At 44.1% G+C, this 14735-nt stretch overlaps 1 protein-coding gene and 1 long non-coding RNA gene across 6 annotated transcripts in view; one reads left to right on the top strand and one right to left on the bottom strand.

Annotated features, from left to right (window-relative positions):
• Nucleotides 1-8459, bottom strand: part of LOC125622239 (uncharacterized) — a 60270-nt gene extending 51811 nt beyond the window's left edge. The window contains exon 1 of the long non-coding RNA XR_012664701.1: nucleotides 7930-8459. This is a non-coding gene — a long non-coding RNA (uncharacterized LOC125622239). The remainder of the gene's footprint in view (nucleotides 1-7929) is intronic.
• A 45-nt stretch (nucleotides 8460-8504) lies between these two features.
• Nucleotides 8505-14735, top strand: part of BCAS4 (breast carcinoma amplified sequence 4) — a 60264-nt gene continuing 54033 nt past the window's right edge. Inside the window, exon 1 of one of the 5 annotated variants that reach the window (XM_048819534.2) lies at nucleotides 8505-9173. In XM_048819534.2, the coding sequence (XP_048675491.1) occupies nucleotides 9042-9173 (132 nt within the window). In that variant the 5' untranslated portion in view covers nucleotides 8505-9041. The remainder of the gene's footprint in view (nucleotides 9174-14735) is intronic. The other 4 variants (XM_048819530.2, XM_048819531.2, XM_048819535.2 and 1 more) reach the window with 4 other exon arrangements.

The raw sequence follows: 14735 nt of genomic DNA, 5'->3' as shown, positions 1-14735 counted from the left end.
GGTAATTAGCCATTGGATTAATTTACAAAGGGTTGAGGTGGATTCTCCATCACTGACCACTTTTTAAAATCAAGAGATTTTTTCTAAAACTTGCTCTAGGAATTATTTTGAGGAATTTTTCTGGCCTGTGTCATACAGCTAGTCAGGCTATTAACACAATGATCCCCTCTGACCTTGGAATCTATGAACCTATATAAAAGGCAATCTGGAAATACTCAACTCTCAAAAATGCTGCCTTTTACAATCACTAGGGGGCTCTATCTTGATTCCATAGAAGCCAGTTGATTCAGGCCCTGCAAGAACTTGATTGTCATATCCTGCCACAGCAAGTATTCATATAGTGAAACGAGGCCTTCATGTAAATTCCACAATGTGGACTTCGTCAACAATGCTTACTCCTTATGGAAGTTTGCAAGCTGAATAAAACGTATTCAATGTCCCCTTATTCAAGAGAAGCAACGGACCATAATAAACTTTAGAGCATAAAGTAAAGGTCCACCCCTAGATTCTGAGTGCGTATGATGTTTGTGATACAGCAGTAAGATCAAATAAACCTTAAACTCAGTTTGTGTTGAAGGAAGGGAGCAAGTTAGAGGACAGATAATTAAAGTGGAAGAGAAGAAAAACTTACTCTGCTGATATTCTGAAATAATTTGGAAGTCCATTTACTGATCTCTTAGCTATAAACCTGATCGATAAAACAGGTGAGTTTTACCTAACTCTAACCTATTAAAAGTATATTCTCTCTTGAAAGTGTTGTAACTACAAAATCCACATGTCCAAAGCAGCAATTTCCACATAGGAGGAAGAGAATGGTTATATTAAAAAAAAATCTTTCCTATAACAAAACTTGTTTGCACTAAATTAAAACATTAAATATGAGCAAAGATGTGTTACATGTCTCATTAAAACACTGCACTACACATAGGAGAGACCTTCACTGCAGAATTAGCTTGGACTCTTAACCAGGTATTGCCTCTAACCAATCTCTTTCCCATCCACATGTCCTCTCACTTGGGCTTAGTGGTGAGAGGGTTCTACTTTCACTTGGGCTGGTAACCTGCCTACTTTGCAGTGAGGATGCAGACTAAATCATTGTGGTGCTGACAGTCTTCCAGGGATGTGCTACATCGGAGCCTGTGTGCCCAGAAGAACAGAGCAATTCTCCCACAATTTGATAAGAGAATCACAAAGCAGCTCAGCTTTCTGCAGCACAAAGAACCATAGGATTCATCCCCAGAAGTCCTAGCAACATACCGAGTTGAGTGCAACACCACTGAAGACACAATAACTAAGGTAAGGCTTTGCGGTGTGGCTGTTCTCACGTGAGCTAGGCTAACCTGGGTGCTAGTCTCCTGGGCTAACTAGTGACGACATTTTAGATTCTTGTCAGAGGCACTTGCCAGGAGAGAAAAACATCCACTCCCCCAGAATGTGATAGATAGAAGCAGCTGAATTGTACACAGACATATAGCAGAACTGACTAAACAAAAATTGTACTTTTTCCAATAGTGGAATCTCATTTAGTTTGAGAAGGGAAGGTAAAAGCATGTGTCTCATCACTAAAGCCACCTCTAGGGTGGAACACAGCTGTTGAGTACATAGCAACACTGTGCAACAGTTAAGAAAAGAGGGGCAGGGGAAGTATCCAACCAAAACTGCAGAGGGAATTTAAGCCTCTATGCTTATAAAACAGTACAAGGATATTTCCAATGACAGTGGTCAATATCTCTTTTATATATATGCTGAGATTAGTCTCTCAGGCCCCTGTTTTCCTAGACCATACAGCCATCCATCTACAAAGAGCCCTTAACTGTTATGATGCCCAAATCTACATCCTTCTGACGACTCCATGTGGATGTGAAGATTCTGCACCTACAGTGGATTTTACATCTTGCATGACAAACTTCCATTCAAGGGAAGAGTGCCATGTATTGTATCATCAATATCCATTACTACTTATTCTTCCCTCCAAATAGCAATTGAACTCACCCCTGCTTAGCGTCAGATGACATGATCACACTGAGATACAGGATTCAAAGTTTTATATGGTAACTCCGCAGATATGCAAACTTATTAGGATTTTCAGAACTTGTCAGTGTTGGCCTAATTCTATTCCCATTTGAAGTCAATGGAAGATCTATTAACTTCAGTCGGAGATATTTGTGTTAGCCTATAATTATTAGCATAAAGAAATACATTATGTAATAAAGATGTTATGTTCTTGGCTAGTAGTTGGATTAGATTAATAACCAGGTATATGAGGTAGCATAGTTGAGTGCTTGATATGCTAGCCAAGACCTCAGAACTCTAATCCCTTATTGTGCAGCCCTGGGCAAGTAATTTATTTTGACAGGTTTCAGAGTGGTAGCAGTGTTAGTCTGTATCAGCAAAAACAACAAGGAGTCCTTGTGGCACCTTAGAGACGAACAAATTTATTTGGGCATAAGCTTTTGTGGGCTAGAACCCACTTCATTGGGTGCATGGAGTGAAAATATAGAAACAGGTATAAATACATGAAAGGATGGGGGGGTTCCTTTACCAAGTGTTCTGTTACTTTCTTTATTGGGCCTGTCTTGTAGTAGGTGACTTCTCAGTACCCTTCTAGCTCTGTCAATTTGTTTCTTCACTTCACCAGGTGGGTATTACAGTTTTAAGAACGCTTGATAGAGATTCTGTAGGTGTTTGTCTCTGTCTGAGGGATCGGAGCAAATGCAGTTGTATCTTAGAACTTGGCTGTAGACAACGGATTGTGTGATACGGTCTGGATGAAAGCTGGAGGCATGTAGGTAAGTATAGCGGTCAGTAGGTTTCTGGTATAGAGTGGGGTTTACAAAGAAAGTAACAGAACGCCACTAGCTGTCACTTACAGCCCCCAACTAAAACCTCTCCAGCGCATCATCAAAGATCTACAACCTATCCTGAAGGATGATCCCTCACTTTCACAGACCTTGGGAGACAGGCCAGTCCTCGCTTACAGACAGTCCCCCAACCTGAAGCAAATACTCACCAGCAACTACGCACCACACAACAAAACACCAACCTGGAAACCAAACCCTGCTACAACCCCCAGTGCCAACTCTGTCCACATATCTATTCAAGGGACACCATCATAGGACCTAACAACATCAGCCACACCATCAATGGCTCATTCACCTGCACATCTACCAATGTGATATGTGCCAGCAATGCCCCTCTGCCATTTACATTGGCCAAACCGGACAGTCTTTACGCAAAAGAATAAATGGACACAAATCTGACATCAGGAATCATAACATTCAAAAACTGGTAGGAGAACACTTCAATCTCTCTGGTCATTCAGTAACAGACCTAAAAGTGGCAATTCTTCAACCAAAAAACTTCAAAAACAGACTCCAAGGTGAAGCTGCAGAACTGGCATTAATTTGCAAACTGGATACCATCAGATTAGGCCTGAATAGAGACTGGGAGTGGTTGAGTCATTACAAAACCTAAACTTAATTTCCCCAATACTAATTTCTCCCTACTGTTACTGACACCTTTTTGTCAACTGTCTGTAATGGGGCCACTCTCTTACCACTTCAAAAGTTTTTTCTTCCCTTGGTATCCTGCTGTTAATTGATTTATCTCGTTAGACTGACCTCACACTTGGTAAAGCAACCCCCCAACCTTTCATGTATTTATACCTGCTCCTGTATTTTCACTCCATACATCCGATAAAGTGGCTTCTAGCCCACAAAAGCTTATGCCCCAATAAATTTGTTAGTCTCTAAGGTGCGACAAGGACTCCTCGTTGTTTTTGCTAATTTATTTTGTGAAATGGGAGATAAAAATCTGTCTCGCAGGGGGTTGAGCAGAGATTGTACAGTGTTTTGGAAATGTGAAGTGCTGAGATTTAGAAAAGTGGTGTATTATCTCATTAGCCTAATATAGTTATAACATACTACATTAGAAACTTTACTTATACCATATAACCTCCAGATCCTATGCAGTTACCTCAATGCCTGAAGAACAAGGAAATAGCATATATTTCTTCAGGAGCTTGGATAATGACTAATGCCTGGAGCATGTTCTACATAACCGTAAGTACAAAGCTTATATAACACAATGTATACACTGCACCCATGTTTGATTTCCACATGAAAACACTTGCTGTCCTTTCCCTTGCACTGTGTAATGACATTTTCTTTTGAACACCCAGCTGCTGCTATGAAAACTGTTTTGTTTTGCTTCATTTACATAGTCACAAACTTCTAATGACTCATATGCAAACAACTGAAATTCCTCTCCTCTCCAGTCACTTTGAGAATAGGGTGTGTGGGAAGGAGCTGGGGATGGTAGGTGAAAATGGAGAGAAAAGAAAAGGCCGTAGTACCAGCAAATAGAGGGATGTTGCCTCACAGAAAATAGAGGGCCATATCAATCGAAGGTTTTTACCTAGGAGGCAAATCTTGTGTAGCCACCAGGCAGAAATGCCAAGCAAAGCTAAATCTGCAGGTGTCCTTTCAGATCTCCAGAGAGGCTGGCCAGTTGTGGGGGCATGAGAGAAATTAAGCGAACAGAAGGTAAATGTGGAAGCGTAAAAGAAGTGAGACAGAAACAGAATAGTGGAAAGGATGATAATGGGGGACACAATGGACCCATTAGGGCTGACACTGAGAAACTACCGAATCTATTATTGACCATTCCTGTCCCTACTGTCCTAATAAAACCTGCACACCTATATCCTTTCCTTCAGCTGGGGATCACAAAGCGCTTGACTATCCAACCTTACTATATCTCTGCAAATTATATACTAACCATTGCACAGGCAGGTAGACTGATCTGACTTGCCCAAGGTCACACAATGAGTGCATGGGAGAGTTGATACTAGAACCAAGTAGTTCTAACTCCTAGTCCCCTGTTCTAGACATTAGACTACATTTCTTCCTTCTCTTCCATGATGTAAGGTAAAAATGCAAAGGATCCAAGCAAATAACCTTTTGCATGTTTAAATATAATTTAGTTTCTAAAAGTCTAGTGCTAAAACTATTAAAGACTAATTTGGACTTATTCTGTAAGGGAGGAAAAATCTCATCCAGTTGTATTCTTAAAATTCTGCCATCTTTTCAAAAGAAACTAACAATTTTTCAGGTAGTCATTGCATGAGACCAATGTATGATCGAAAACAACAGATGGTTTAGGTCCCATATGCAAAATAAAATTATGCTAAGTCAGTTACTGAACTAAAATGACACTGCACTTCTGCTGCATAGGGTTCTTCTTTCTAGGATTTGATCATGCTTTATAGACACTAATAAAATATTACTCGTGATAGAAATGGTAGAAGTATATCCCAGTTTTACAGAATGGGAAATTGAGACACAGGGAGGTTGTGACTTGCCCAAAATCTTAAAGCCAGTCAGTAATGTACATGGGAACAGAACTCAGATCTCCTGGCTCCCAGGGGGTTCACACGGTTATTTTAAGGGGGTTGTGGTATTGCTACCCTTATTTCTGTGCTGCCTTCAAAGCCAGACAGCCAAATAGCAACGGCTGTTAACGGGGCGCCCAGCTCTGAAGACAGTGTCCCACCAGCAGCAGTGCAGAACTAAGGGTAGCAGTACTGCCCCCCGCAACTCCTTTTTGGGTCAGGGCCCCTAAAATTACAACACCATGACATTTCAGATTTAAATAGCTGAAATCATGAAATTTGTTTTTTAAAATCCTATGACCATGAAATTGACCAAAATGGACCATGAATTTAGGAGGACCCTACATATGGTGAACTTGAAGTACGATGCAGAGATGAATTCTGGGGGTGGGGGTATTCTCCCCTTGGTACTAAATTTGACATTTGGATTTTTAAATATTGTAAAAGCATACAAAGCAATGTGGATGGTCACTTATTGTATGCTTCTAATCTAAATTAGTGGTGATCCCTGGTTGCCAGAATGGTTGGTTAGTGTGCTGACTCAGTCAATATTTCTTCTTATATGCATAAAACTGAACTTAAAGCTAGGCCAGCTAGGTGTTGTTTTCTTTCATTAAAAGTAAAGTTCCTGGAAGTTATAAATGAAGATCTGTTAGGTAAACTGATTAGATGATCTTATCAATGCATGACTGTTTCCTACAGTTGACTGTCAAGTGTGTTTGTTCAGTGTGGCTTTAAATAATTCAAACAGTGAGGCTTCAATTTCCCTTGGGGGACTACTCCACAATCTAATAGATGTCACTATTAATAACCTTTTTCTTATACTCGGCCTAACTGTTTTTCTTTTAATTTCCTTCCTATTTTCCCTCTAAACACTTCCTCCTCCTATCTTATATATGCTCCTATGACACAAAGCTACTTAAGGACTGAATCTGTGAGATTCACAGGAGAGGGGGAAAAAAGGTATTTCCTTCAGTGTTTTTTAAAGCTTCTCACTTAACAGTTCCAAATCTCAGGCAAAGTTGACAGAATCAGGCTTGGACAAGTACACGCACAAGTAACTGCTGCCCATAGTTTCCCCATTTCACAGAGCTGCTGCCTTTATAAAAGGGATCTTTTCTTGTTTTGTGTGTGCGCGCAACAATGCAAGTTAACTGCAGGCTTCAAAGAAATTCTCTTATTCTGGTCCTCACTGTGATGTAAGAGTGAAGAATGGGTGCTTTGGGACTTAAAACACAGGTCTGAGACTCAGGAGATATGGGTTCTAGTTTGGTTCTATCATTGACTTTCTGTGACCTTTGACAACTCACTTACCTATGAAGTGCCTCAGTTTCCCTATCTGTATATTTAGCTTAATATTGCTCTACTTTGGAGGGTTTTATTAGGCAGCCCACCTGCATACGCTGTCTGCACAATCTTTTGAGATCCTGGAAGGGATCATACTATAAATGTGTGTTAGTGTTCAATTTAGTTTCCTGTTATATTGCTTTATGCCAGTTTATAGTGTGTGCATGTTAAATTTGATCAGACAGTATATCTGTAGGGGGTCATGGAATTCATAGCCTTATGTTGGCATTTTAATAATTACACCTCACAAAGTGTTATAAATATTAACTGAATGCTGATAGTACTCCTCTGTGGTAGACAACATCCCCTTTTCTCAGGTGAGGAAACTGAAACAGAGGTTAAGGAGCAGCTCTAAAGAAGGGCTGCTTTTGAAAATGACTTGCTTAAGGGCATGCAGAGATGGTGGTGGGGCAGGGATTAGAGTGTGGACTATTTTAACTCCTCCGTACTCCAGGCCACATTATACTATTAAAAAGCAGAGATACTATTAGAAAAATAGGATTACATTTTGAAGAAAAATACTAGGAAGGAAATGGTGTTTGTGCCTTGTGCTAACACAAGAAATACTGTAAAAAGAAGAGTACTTGTGGCACCTTAGAGACTAACAAATGTATTTGAGTGTGAGCTACAGCTCGCTTCATTGGATGCATCCGATGAAGTGAGCTGTAGCTCACACTCAAATAAATTTGTTAGTCTCTAAGGTGCCACAAGTACTCCTTTTCTTTTTACGGATACAGACTAAAAGGGCTGCTATTCTGAAATGAGAAATACTGTGTTAGTTATCCACATTCCACTAGAGCAAGAAATTCTGCAACAAAGTTATGTGGCAACTTCTTTAGTCTTAAGAATCAAATTACTTTGAAGAAAGCAGTTTAACTCTTATCAGAAGAAGGGTTCTCTGTATGATGCCCAATTAAATGTCTTGTTCTATGAGTCATGGGTTGGATAGCCTTGCAAAGAAGTAGTGGATTTTCACCTTCTCCCCGGCAAACACCATTAGAGCTGGCTGAACGTTTTCTATTGAAATGTTTTTGACAAAAAATTATTCTTTCTACACAACAGAAATGTTAATGAAATGTCCCTTGTTGGGGGGGGGGGGGGGGGTTGGTTGCTAAAACAGCCTTAACACATTATATTTTATACCTCTCCATACTCTAATCATCTTTAACATAAAGCCAGCCAGCCTATACCTTAGATGTATCAGGTATGTCGAGTCTGGTCTTTCCAGATGTGTGCGTCGTCTTAACTGGAAAGTTGGGAGTGAATCTTTAGGAAGGCTGTCCTGTCTCCTGCGGGGTCGCTACGCCTTGGAGTTAAAGAAGGGTGAATCCTCCCCTACACTCAAACGGGCTGACCCCAGGGCCTTCCCCTAGCTCAGTTTTCCTGAAGTTGTAATTTCACTGCTTCTCCAGCCCGCGGCCGCAGCGCCTTCTCCCAGGTGGACAAGCGCTGAATGTCTAACGTAACCAGGCAAGGAGAAGAGCCTCCCTCCGCTGCCGCGTCATGCTTTTACACGGCAACAGATCTGCCAGCGCGGCAGCCCCAGCTCCGAAAGCGGCTGGTCCCCGCTCTCCCTCCGAACGAGCCGGGCTCGGAGACGCTCGGCTCTAGGGCAAGGCCCATTCTTGCTGTAGCAACGGGCGGGGCAGATGCCCCCGGGTCTGTTGCAGGGGACTGGGTGATAGCTAGGGGCGGGCTGGGCACCGGGGGGTGGGGGGAGCTCCCCTTTGCCAGAACAATTAACCAAGGTTTCCAACCCCCAGCCTGGGGGTGGAGGGGGGAGCGCTCCCGGGGCTGCAGCAGGAGGGCGGCGGCAAAACACCACACCACCCTCTGTGCCGGAGGCTGCCGCGTGGGCGGCCCCCCTCAGCCACGCGCGGCTGCACGGAACGAGCTGCCCCGCCACGGGAGAGGGGCGGGCGTCGGCTGCGGCTGCTGCCGCCAGGGCTGCCCTAGGAGCAGAGCCGCGGCCCAGCCGGGGGGTCCCCACCGAGCCCCCGCGCGGGGCGGGAAGCGCCCCCCAGCGGCCGGCAAGGCGGGAGGGCGGCGCGTTCGCGTTCGCCGGGGCCCAGCTCCAGGCCTGAGGGCAGTCGGCCTCCTGCCCCGGCCACCGTTCCCGCTTCGCCCCGCTAGGTGGCGTCCCGAGCTCGGTTGCCGGGCGCCAGAGCGGCCGCAGCGGGAGGCTGCCCCGTTAGCTCGGCTGTAGCTGCCGGGCGCATCCGGGCAGCCAGGCTGGGGGAAGCGCTCGGGCGGCGCTCGCTGTGCAGCCGCCGGGCCTGGGCCGGGAGGAGCCGGGGCTGCCATGAGCGCAGGCGGGGGCCGGGAGGAGGGAGCCGCCGCGATGCTGCAGCTGCTCCGCGAGCAACCGGAGCCCCAGGCGGAGGAGAGCGGGGCTCAGCGCTTCGCCCTCTGCCTGCCCCCTGGGGAGGAGGAGGTAGGCGGGGGCCGGCCGGTCTCAGCGGGGCGCGGAGGCAGTGGGGGCGTTAGCTTGCAGGGGCCCCAGGGGATGGGGGGGTCCCTGGCAGCCTGGGGGCACTAGGGGGCTGGGTAGCGTGTGTGGGGCGTGGGGGGGAAGGTTCCCCCGGTGCTCGGGGAGGATGTTGCGGGCACGTCCCTGCCTTTTCTTTGCCCCCCACTTTCAGCGGAGGGAGGGGAATAGCTCGCTCTGCGGCAGGCGTGGGAGGAGCGGAGGTGACTGAGGGTCGCTCCCCTCTGACCTGTAGCTCGCTCCCGCCCGATAGCGGGTGTGGATGTGATAAGGGGTGACTCTCTTCTGTGCCTTGGCGCCGGACCTTGTCCCCAGGCCAGGCAAGATGGTTAAACTTGTCCCCTGACGTGGGAAAATTCCCCCTGGATCATTGCTGCTCCTCCTATGCCAGCTCCTCTTCCTCGCCCCTTTGTTGGCAGTACAGTTCCCTGCTTATTTATTATCTAGGTCAGAGGTAGTGGTGTGGAGCCAGGTGATTCTTTAGGCTGCTCTAATTGTTCAAACACTTCCCAAGCCAGAAAGTGTAGTATCCCCTGACACCTCCCCTGTGTGCAGTTTGTTTCAACCCCTGCCTTCCCCTCCCCTCCTCCTGCTCATCCCCTTTCATCTCCCCATGTGTTTTTCTCTGTACTGTGCATTTAACCAGGCTACTTAGCTGAGCCCACAGCTTTGAGATCTTTCCCCTCTGTACCTACTCAAGGTGTAAATCCATGCAGTTTCCCTATCACCAAGATCCCCAAAGAATTTCCACACTCATTGTACCATTGAGACCAGTTATCAGATCCAGAATTTGATTAGCTGAATTCTTCAAAGCTGTTTAAGTGGACCAGGGGCAAACATATTTTTAATAATACAACCTATAAACAAGAGTGGAGGGAATTTTGCCTAAAATGCAAAATGAGAAGTTCTGAAACTTGACTAGCTATCCACTTTTGGTGTTTTGTGCTATCAGTCTCAGATTTAGAGCCATTTGTTATAGAAATAAGTTTTATTGCAGTGTTACTTAGAGTGTAAACTCTTTGGAGCAGGAACTCCATCTTTATCTGTCTTGCAACATAAGTAAATATATACATAATATAATAAATATAAACATAAACAACATAAGTAATACATAATAATATGTAAGACTAGAACAGGGGTTCTCAAATGTCATTGCGCCGTGATCCCCTTCTGACAACAAAAATTGTTACATGACCCCAGGAGGGGGAACTGAAGCCTGAGCCTGCCCAAGCCCTGCCACCCTGGGGGGAGGGGGCAGGGGTGTCAAAGCCAAAGCCCCACTGCTCTGGGGGAGAAGGAGCCAAAGCCTAAGGGCTTCAGCCTCCGGCAGGGGCCTATAATCTGGGCCCCACTGCCCAAGGCTGAAGCCCTTAGGCTTCAGCCCAGACAGTGGGGCTCAGGCTTTGGCCTCGGTCCCTGGCCCCAGCAAGTCTAAACCAGCCCTGGTGACCCCATTAAAACAGGGTTGTGACCCACTTTGGGGTCCCAATCCACAGTCTGAGAACCGCTGGACTATAATATTCACTATCCCACATTGAAATTGGCTACATCTTCCAAGTTGCAGCTGAGCACCCAGCCTGTTTGATCCTATAGGAATATTAAAAACAACATATGATCTTTGTTATTTGTAACTTTCCGTCCTGCCTCTCCACGTGAAATTAACCACTTTTTTTAACACTGTTCTCTGTTTGCTCTTGCACACCCTTGTATCCTGTTCAATATAGATGATATGACAGAATAATCCAATCTCTATTTACAAATTAACTATGGCATGTGTGGGATATTCTTAAATGTTTCTTTCCAGGGGGCCTGCCCTTGCTAGCTCAGCTCTATGCTCTATCATCAGCAGCAGCAAGAATTGAATTTAAACTTAAAACACCCAGTAAACACCAGCAACCATCTAAAACTCATGCTACTACTTATTAAAAAAATTAGAAGGAAAAGTTAATGTACAACATATGCAATCTTCTTCATGGAGAAGATAACTTTAAATTATGTTCATTGACTGGTCATGATAATTGAAACATCTGAGGCTGGATGAAGAACGAACCTATAGAAGCATGACAAAGGCATTGTGGAGTCCAGAAGAACATTTAACAAACTCAAAGTTACATCACAGTCTAAGTTGTGACTGCTAAGCCCATGCTCCATGGGAGTAAATAACTTTATCCGGTCCAAATATATCCTCTAGAGTTGCAAGAGACTCTGATTTATTTTTTGTTTTGATCTAAAGATATCTGTCTCATTTACAAAATTCCGTGCTCTTGTTTCCTGCTATGTTTTGAATGTTTCCCCTCTCCCTCTCTACTGTTTTCTTCTTGTAATATCCTGAACCTGACATTGGAGGGCATCTTACTGAAGAATCAGTTAATTTCAAGAAATATTGGAATGTTTCTGTGTGCACTTGCAGTATTTTTTAGAGATGTGTAGTTCTTCAGTTCAATTATTTTGAAGAGTCATCTGTTTTATTTGGTCTCCATTAACTTCCCAGGGAGTCCTTCAGGTTCTGACAAAGGAAGTTTAACTTTTGAGTGGGAGATAAGAGCTTGGAGGAAAACCTTGTCGAAGAAACTTGATATTGTTTCTTAATATTCCCTATTGTAAAATAATATTAGTGATATTGCCTGCTGTAAATTAACATGGCACTTTACATACATTCCCTGCCCTGAAATGGTTACAGGCTAAGAAGATACACCAGATCCAGGACAGCAGTTTGTGTAAAGGAGGGAGTGGTTACTGGTGTGGAGAGTAAGGAAGGTAGGGTTCCTGAAGAAGAGTGTTTTAAAGAAGAGATAGAGAGGACTCTTGAAGAACAAGAACTAGAAAATGGCGCAGGGATGAATAGGGGCATAATGCTGAACCTGGGAGTAAATGAATGATGCTTAGGCAGGGCTGAGATTATATAGGACTTTGAAGGAGAGGAGGAGGAGTTTGAACTTGGTGTGGTGAGAAACAGGAAGCCAGTGCAGGGGTTCACAGGGGAGTGGTAAGAGAGGAAAGTGGCTTTAAATAGGTGGGAGAAGGGCAGAGAAGAGAGAACCAAGTTGCAGAAAATGTGGTAGGCCTTGTGTTATGGTCAGTGGTTTTGCATGAAGGAATAAACAGAAAGGAAAACTCTCAAGGCCAGACCCCACATGTATTTTTTTCATCTTAAGTTGAGAAATGAAATAGTGATTGTTTTCATTTCACTTTTATTTCTTTACAACAAAAAGCATTGAGAACTTCAGAGGTCTTTATTAATTAAACACTTCAAGTTAAATATGACTGCAGTCCCAAAAGAGGACAGAGGCGGACTAATGCCAACCTGAACTGGTGCTCTTGGTGCCTTAAAGGATCAAATGCCACCCTGTGTTGTTTTCATAGCTCTGAAATTTTCTGAGTGGGTTTTCTCTCAGACCCTTAATGCTGAGATGCTTCAGGTGTCTGTCATATAAATGTGATAATTTCCGTAATCACCTGAAAGGAGCTTGTTGCAGTCTGCTCAGTAAGTGCTTAATTACAGGTGATTGAAAACGAGTGTGATTTATGCTGCAGTTTGTTATAGGCCCCTCTGAGCCGTTACAGAAAGTGCAGTAAATACATAATTAGGGGCTCAGTCTACTTTTCCCTGTTTTCACAATTGCTATGAAACAGTTGAACACATGCAGCTGAGTCCAGTGTAAAAACAGGATGTTGGCTTTGTCTAAGCCTGCTTTGCCATCCCATTGGGGTATTTTAAAAAGACAGTGTCAAGTAATCTCTTAGAGTTTTTATCTCTTCTCTTTTTTTTTTTATTATGCCCTCATATGGAGTGCACAATGGTAACTAATGCTTCCAACAGTAAAGCATTAAATAATGTCAGTCTGGCTGGAATTGGCTTAAGCTATTTTTTAATGAACATAAACATCACTCCTGTCCTGTATCCTTTCTTATTCCAGTCCTTGTGACCAAAGACTGCCGATCATGGGAGGGTTAGTGATGTTGACAAATGCCCTCTCCTTGTGTGCCTGGTAGACTTTGGGCTGGTCTACATGACCTCTTAAGTCGATGTAATTTACGTTGCTCAGGGGGTGGGAAAAGACACCACCCTGAGCAACGTAAATTCCATTGACTTAAGCGCTGTCCAAACCATGCTAGGTCGGCGGGAGACGCTTTCCCGCCGACATAGCTTCTGTTTCTCGCAGAGGTGGAGTCATTCTTCAACAGATGCGCTACAGCGGTGCAGAGGCGCCTGTGTAGCACGGTAGTGTAGACATGCCCTTAGTCAAAGCTGGACAGGAGCCAAATGCAGTTTCAGTCCATGGATGCAGCTTCCACTGAAGTTGGTGGAATGACACTTACTTTGCTTTCGCTGTGTCTCAGTTGCTAGTGTGTTAATCATTACTGCTTATACTGTAAAATGTACTGTTTGCAAAAAGGCTAGAAATTGTGTGGCCCCATCATTCCTGGTAAGCTATAACTTGATGCATGCTGGGAAAAATAGCTGAGTGTGACTTTTTTGAATCCCTTACAGGGCTTCAGTACAAGAAATAAAATTCTCAGGAATTAAACGCACACACATATCCACATGCTAAATGTGTCCTTTAGTAGTGTGAGCTCACGGGGAACAGTTGTAGTCTTTATTTGAAGAAAGTAAATTGTGTTTTTTCCCCCAGCAGTGGTCTTCTCCAGTGCTATCATGTACAGTGCCTGCCAAGGGGGAACATTTCTCCCCTCTCTTCTGGAATAGCGAGTAGGGACTCAGGTTCCACCTCATTGTGGTAAAAGTTATAAGTATGCTAGGGAATTGCACTTACCTTCTAATGGACATGATGGGCCAGATCATCAGCAGGTGTAAATTGACATAGCTCCCCTGACATAATTATGCCAGTTTACAACAGCTGAAAATCTGTTCTGGTAAGTCTTAGAGAGACAAGATGGGTGGGGTAATATTTTTTATTGGACCAATTTCTGTTGGGGGTGAGAAACAAGCTTTCAAGCCACACACTGAGCTCTTTTTCAGGGCTACACTGCACACTGATAAGTCTTGTTAAGTTGGAATCTTCACCATGATTCTTCAGAGTCCACAGGGCTGTGACGACTCTTGGAGAGTCTCCTCCTATCGAAAAGGGAAGGAGACAGAGGGTGTAGTATATTAATATTTTTAATCTCTGTCTGCAGCTGGACAGAAGATCCTTCTGATTGAGACAACTACCATTTAGACATTTAGGGCCAGGTTTTAGCATTCTGTGGGCAAAACTTGTATGTGCAAATAGCGTGATGGTCTATGCTATCAGAGACTTCACACACAGTTCAGGAAATCTAGGCCTTGATGCGTGACTATAATTAAATGGCTACTTGATGTTACGTGACTGTGTCGCAGATTTACAAGTAGTAACTATAAGCGCACACTCGGTAATTGCTCGAACAGATGATTTATCTATTTGCATGTGCAATTGTCATCCACAACCATGCAAATCACATTAGGAAATAAAGTGTACAAATCTGCAAGTGCATTTCTGAGACTTCCTGCCCATATTTATGTGTGCA

The sequence above is a fragment of the Caretta caretta genome, chromosome 13 (genome assembly GCF_965140235.1).
Source record: "Caretta caretta isolate rCarCar2 chromosome 13, rCarCar1.hap1, whole genome shotgun sequence".
NCBI classification, from domain to species: domain Eukaryota; kingdom Metazoa; phylum Chordata; order Testudines; family Cheloniidae; genus Caretta; species Caretta caretta.
Note: the sequence above shows the minus strand (reverse complement) of the source record. Positions and strands in the feature narration are given on the sequence as shown.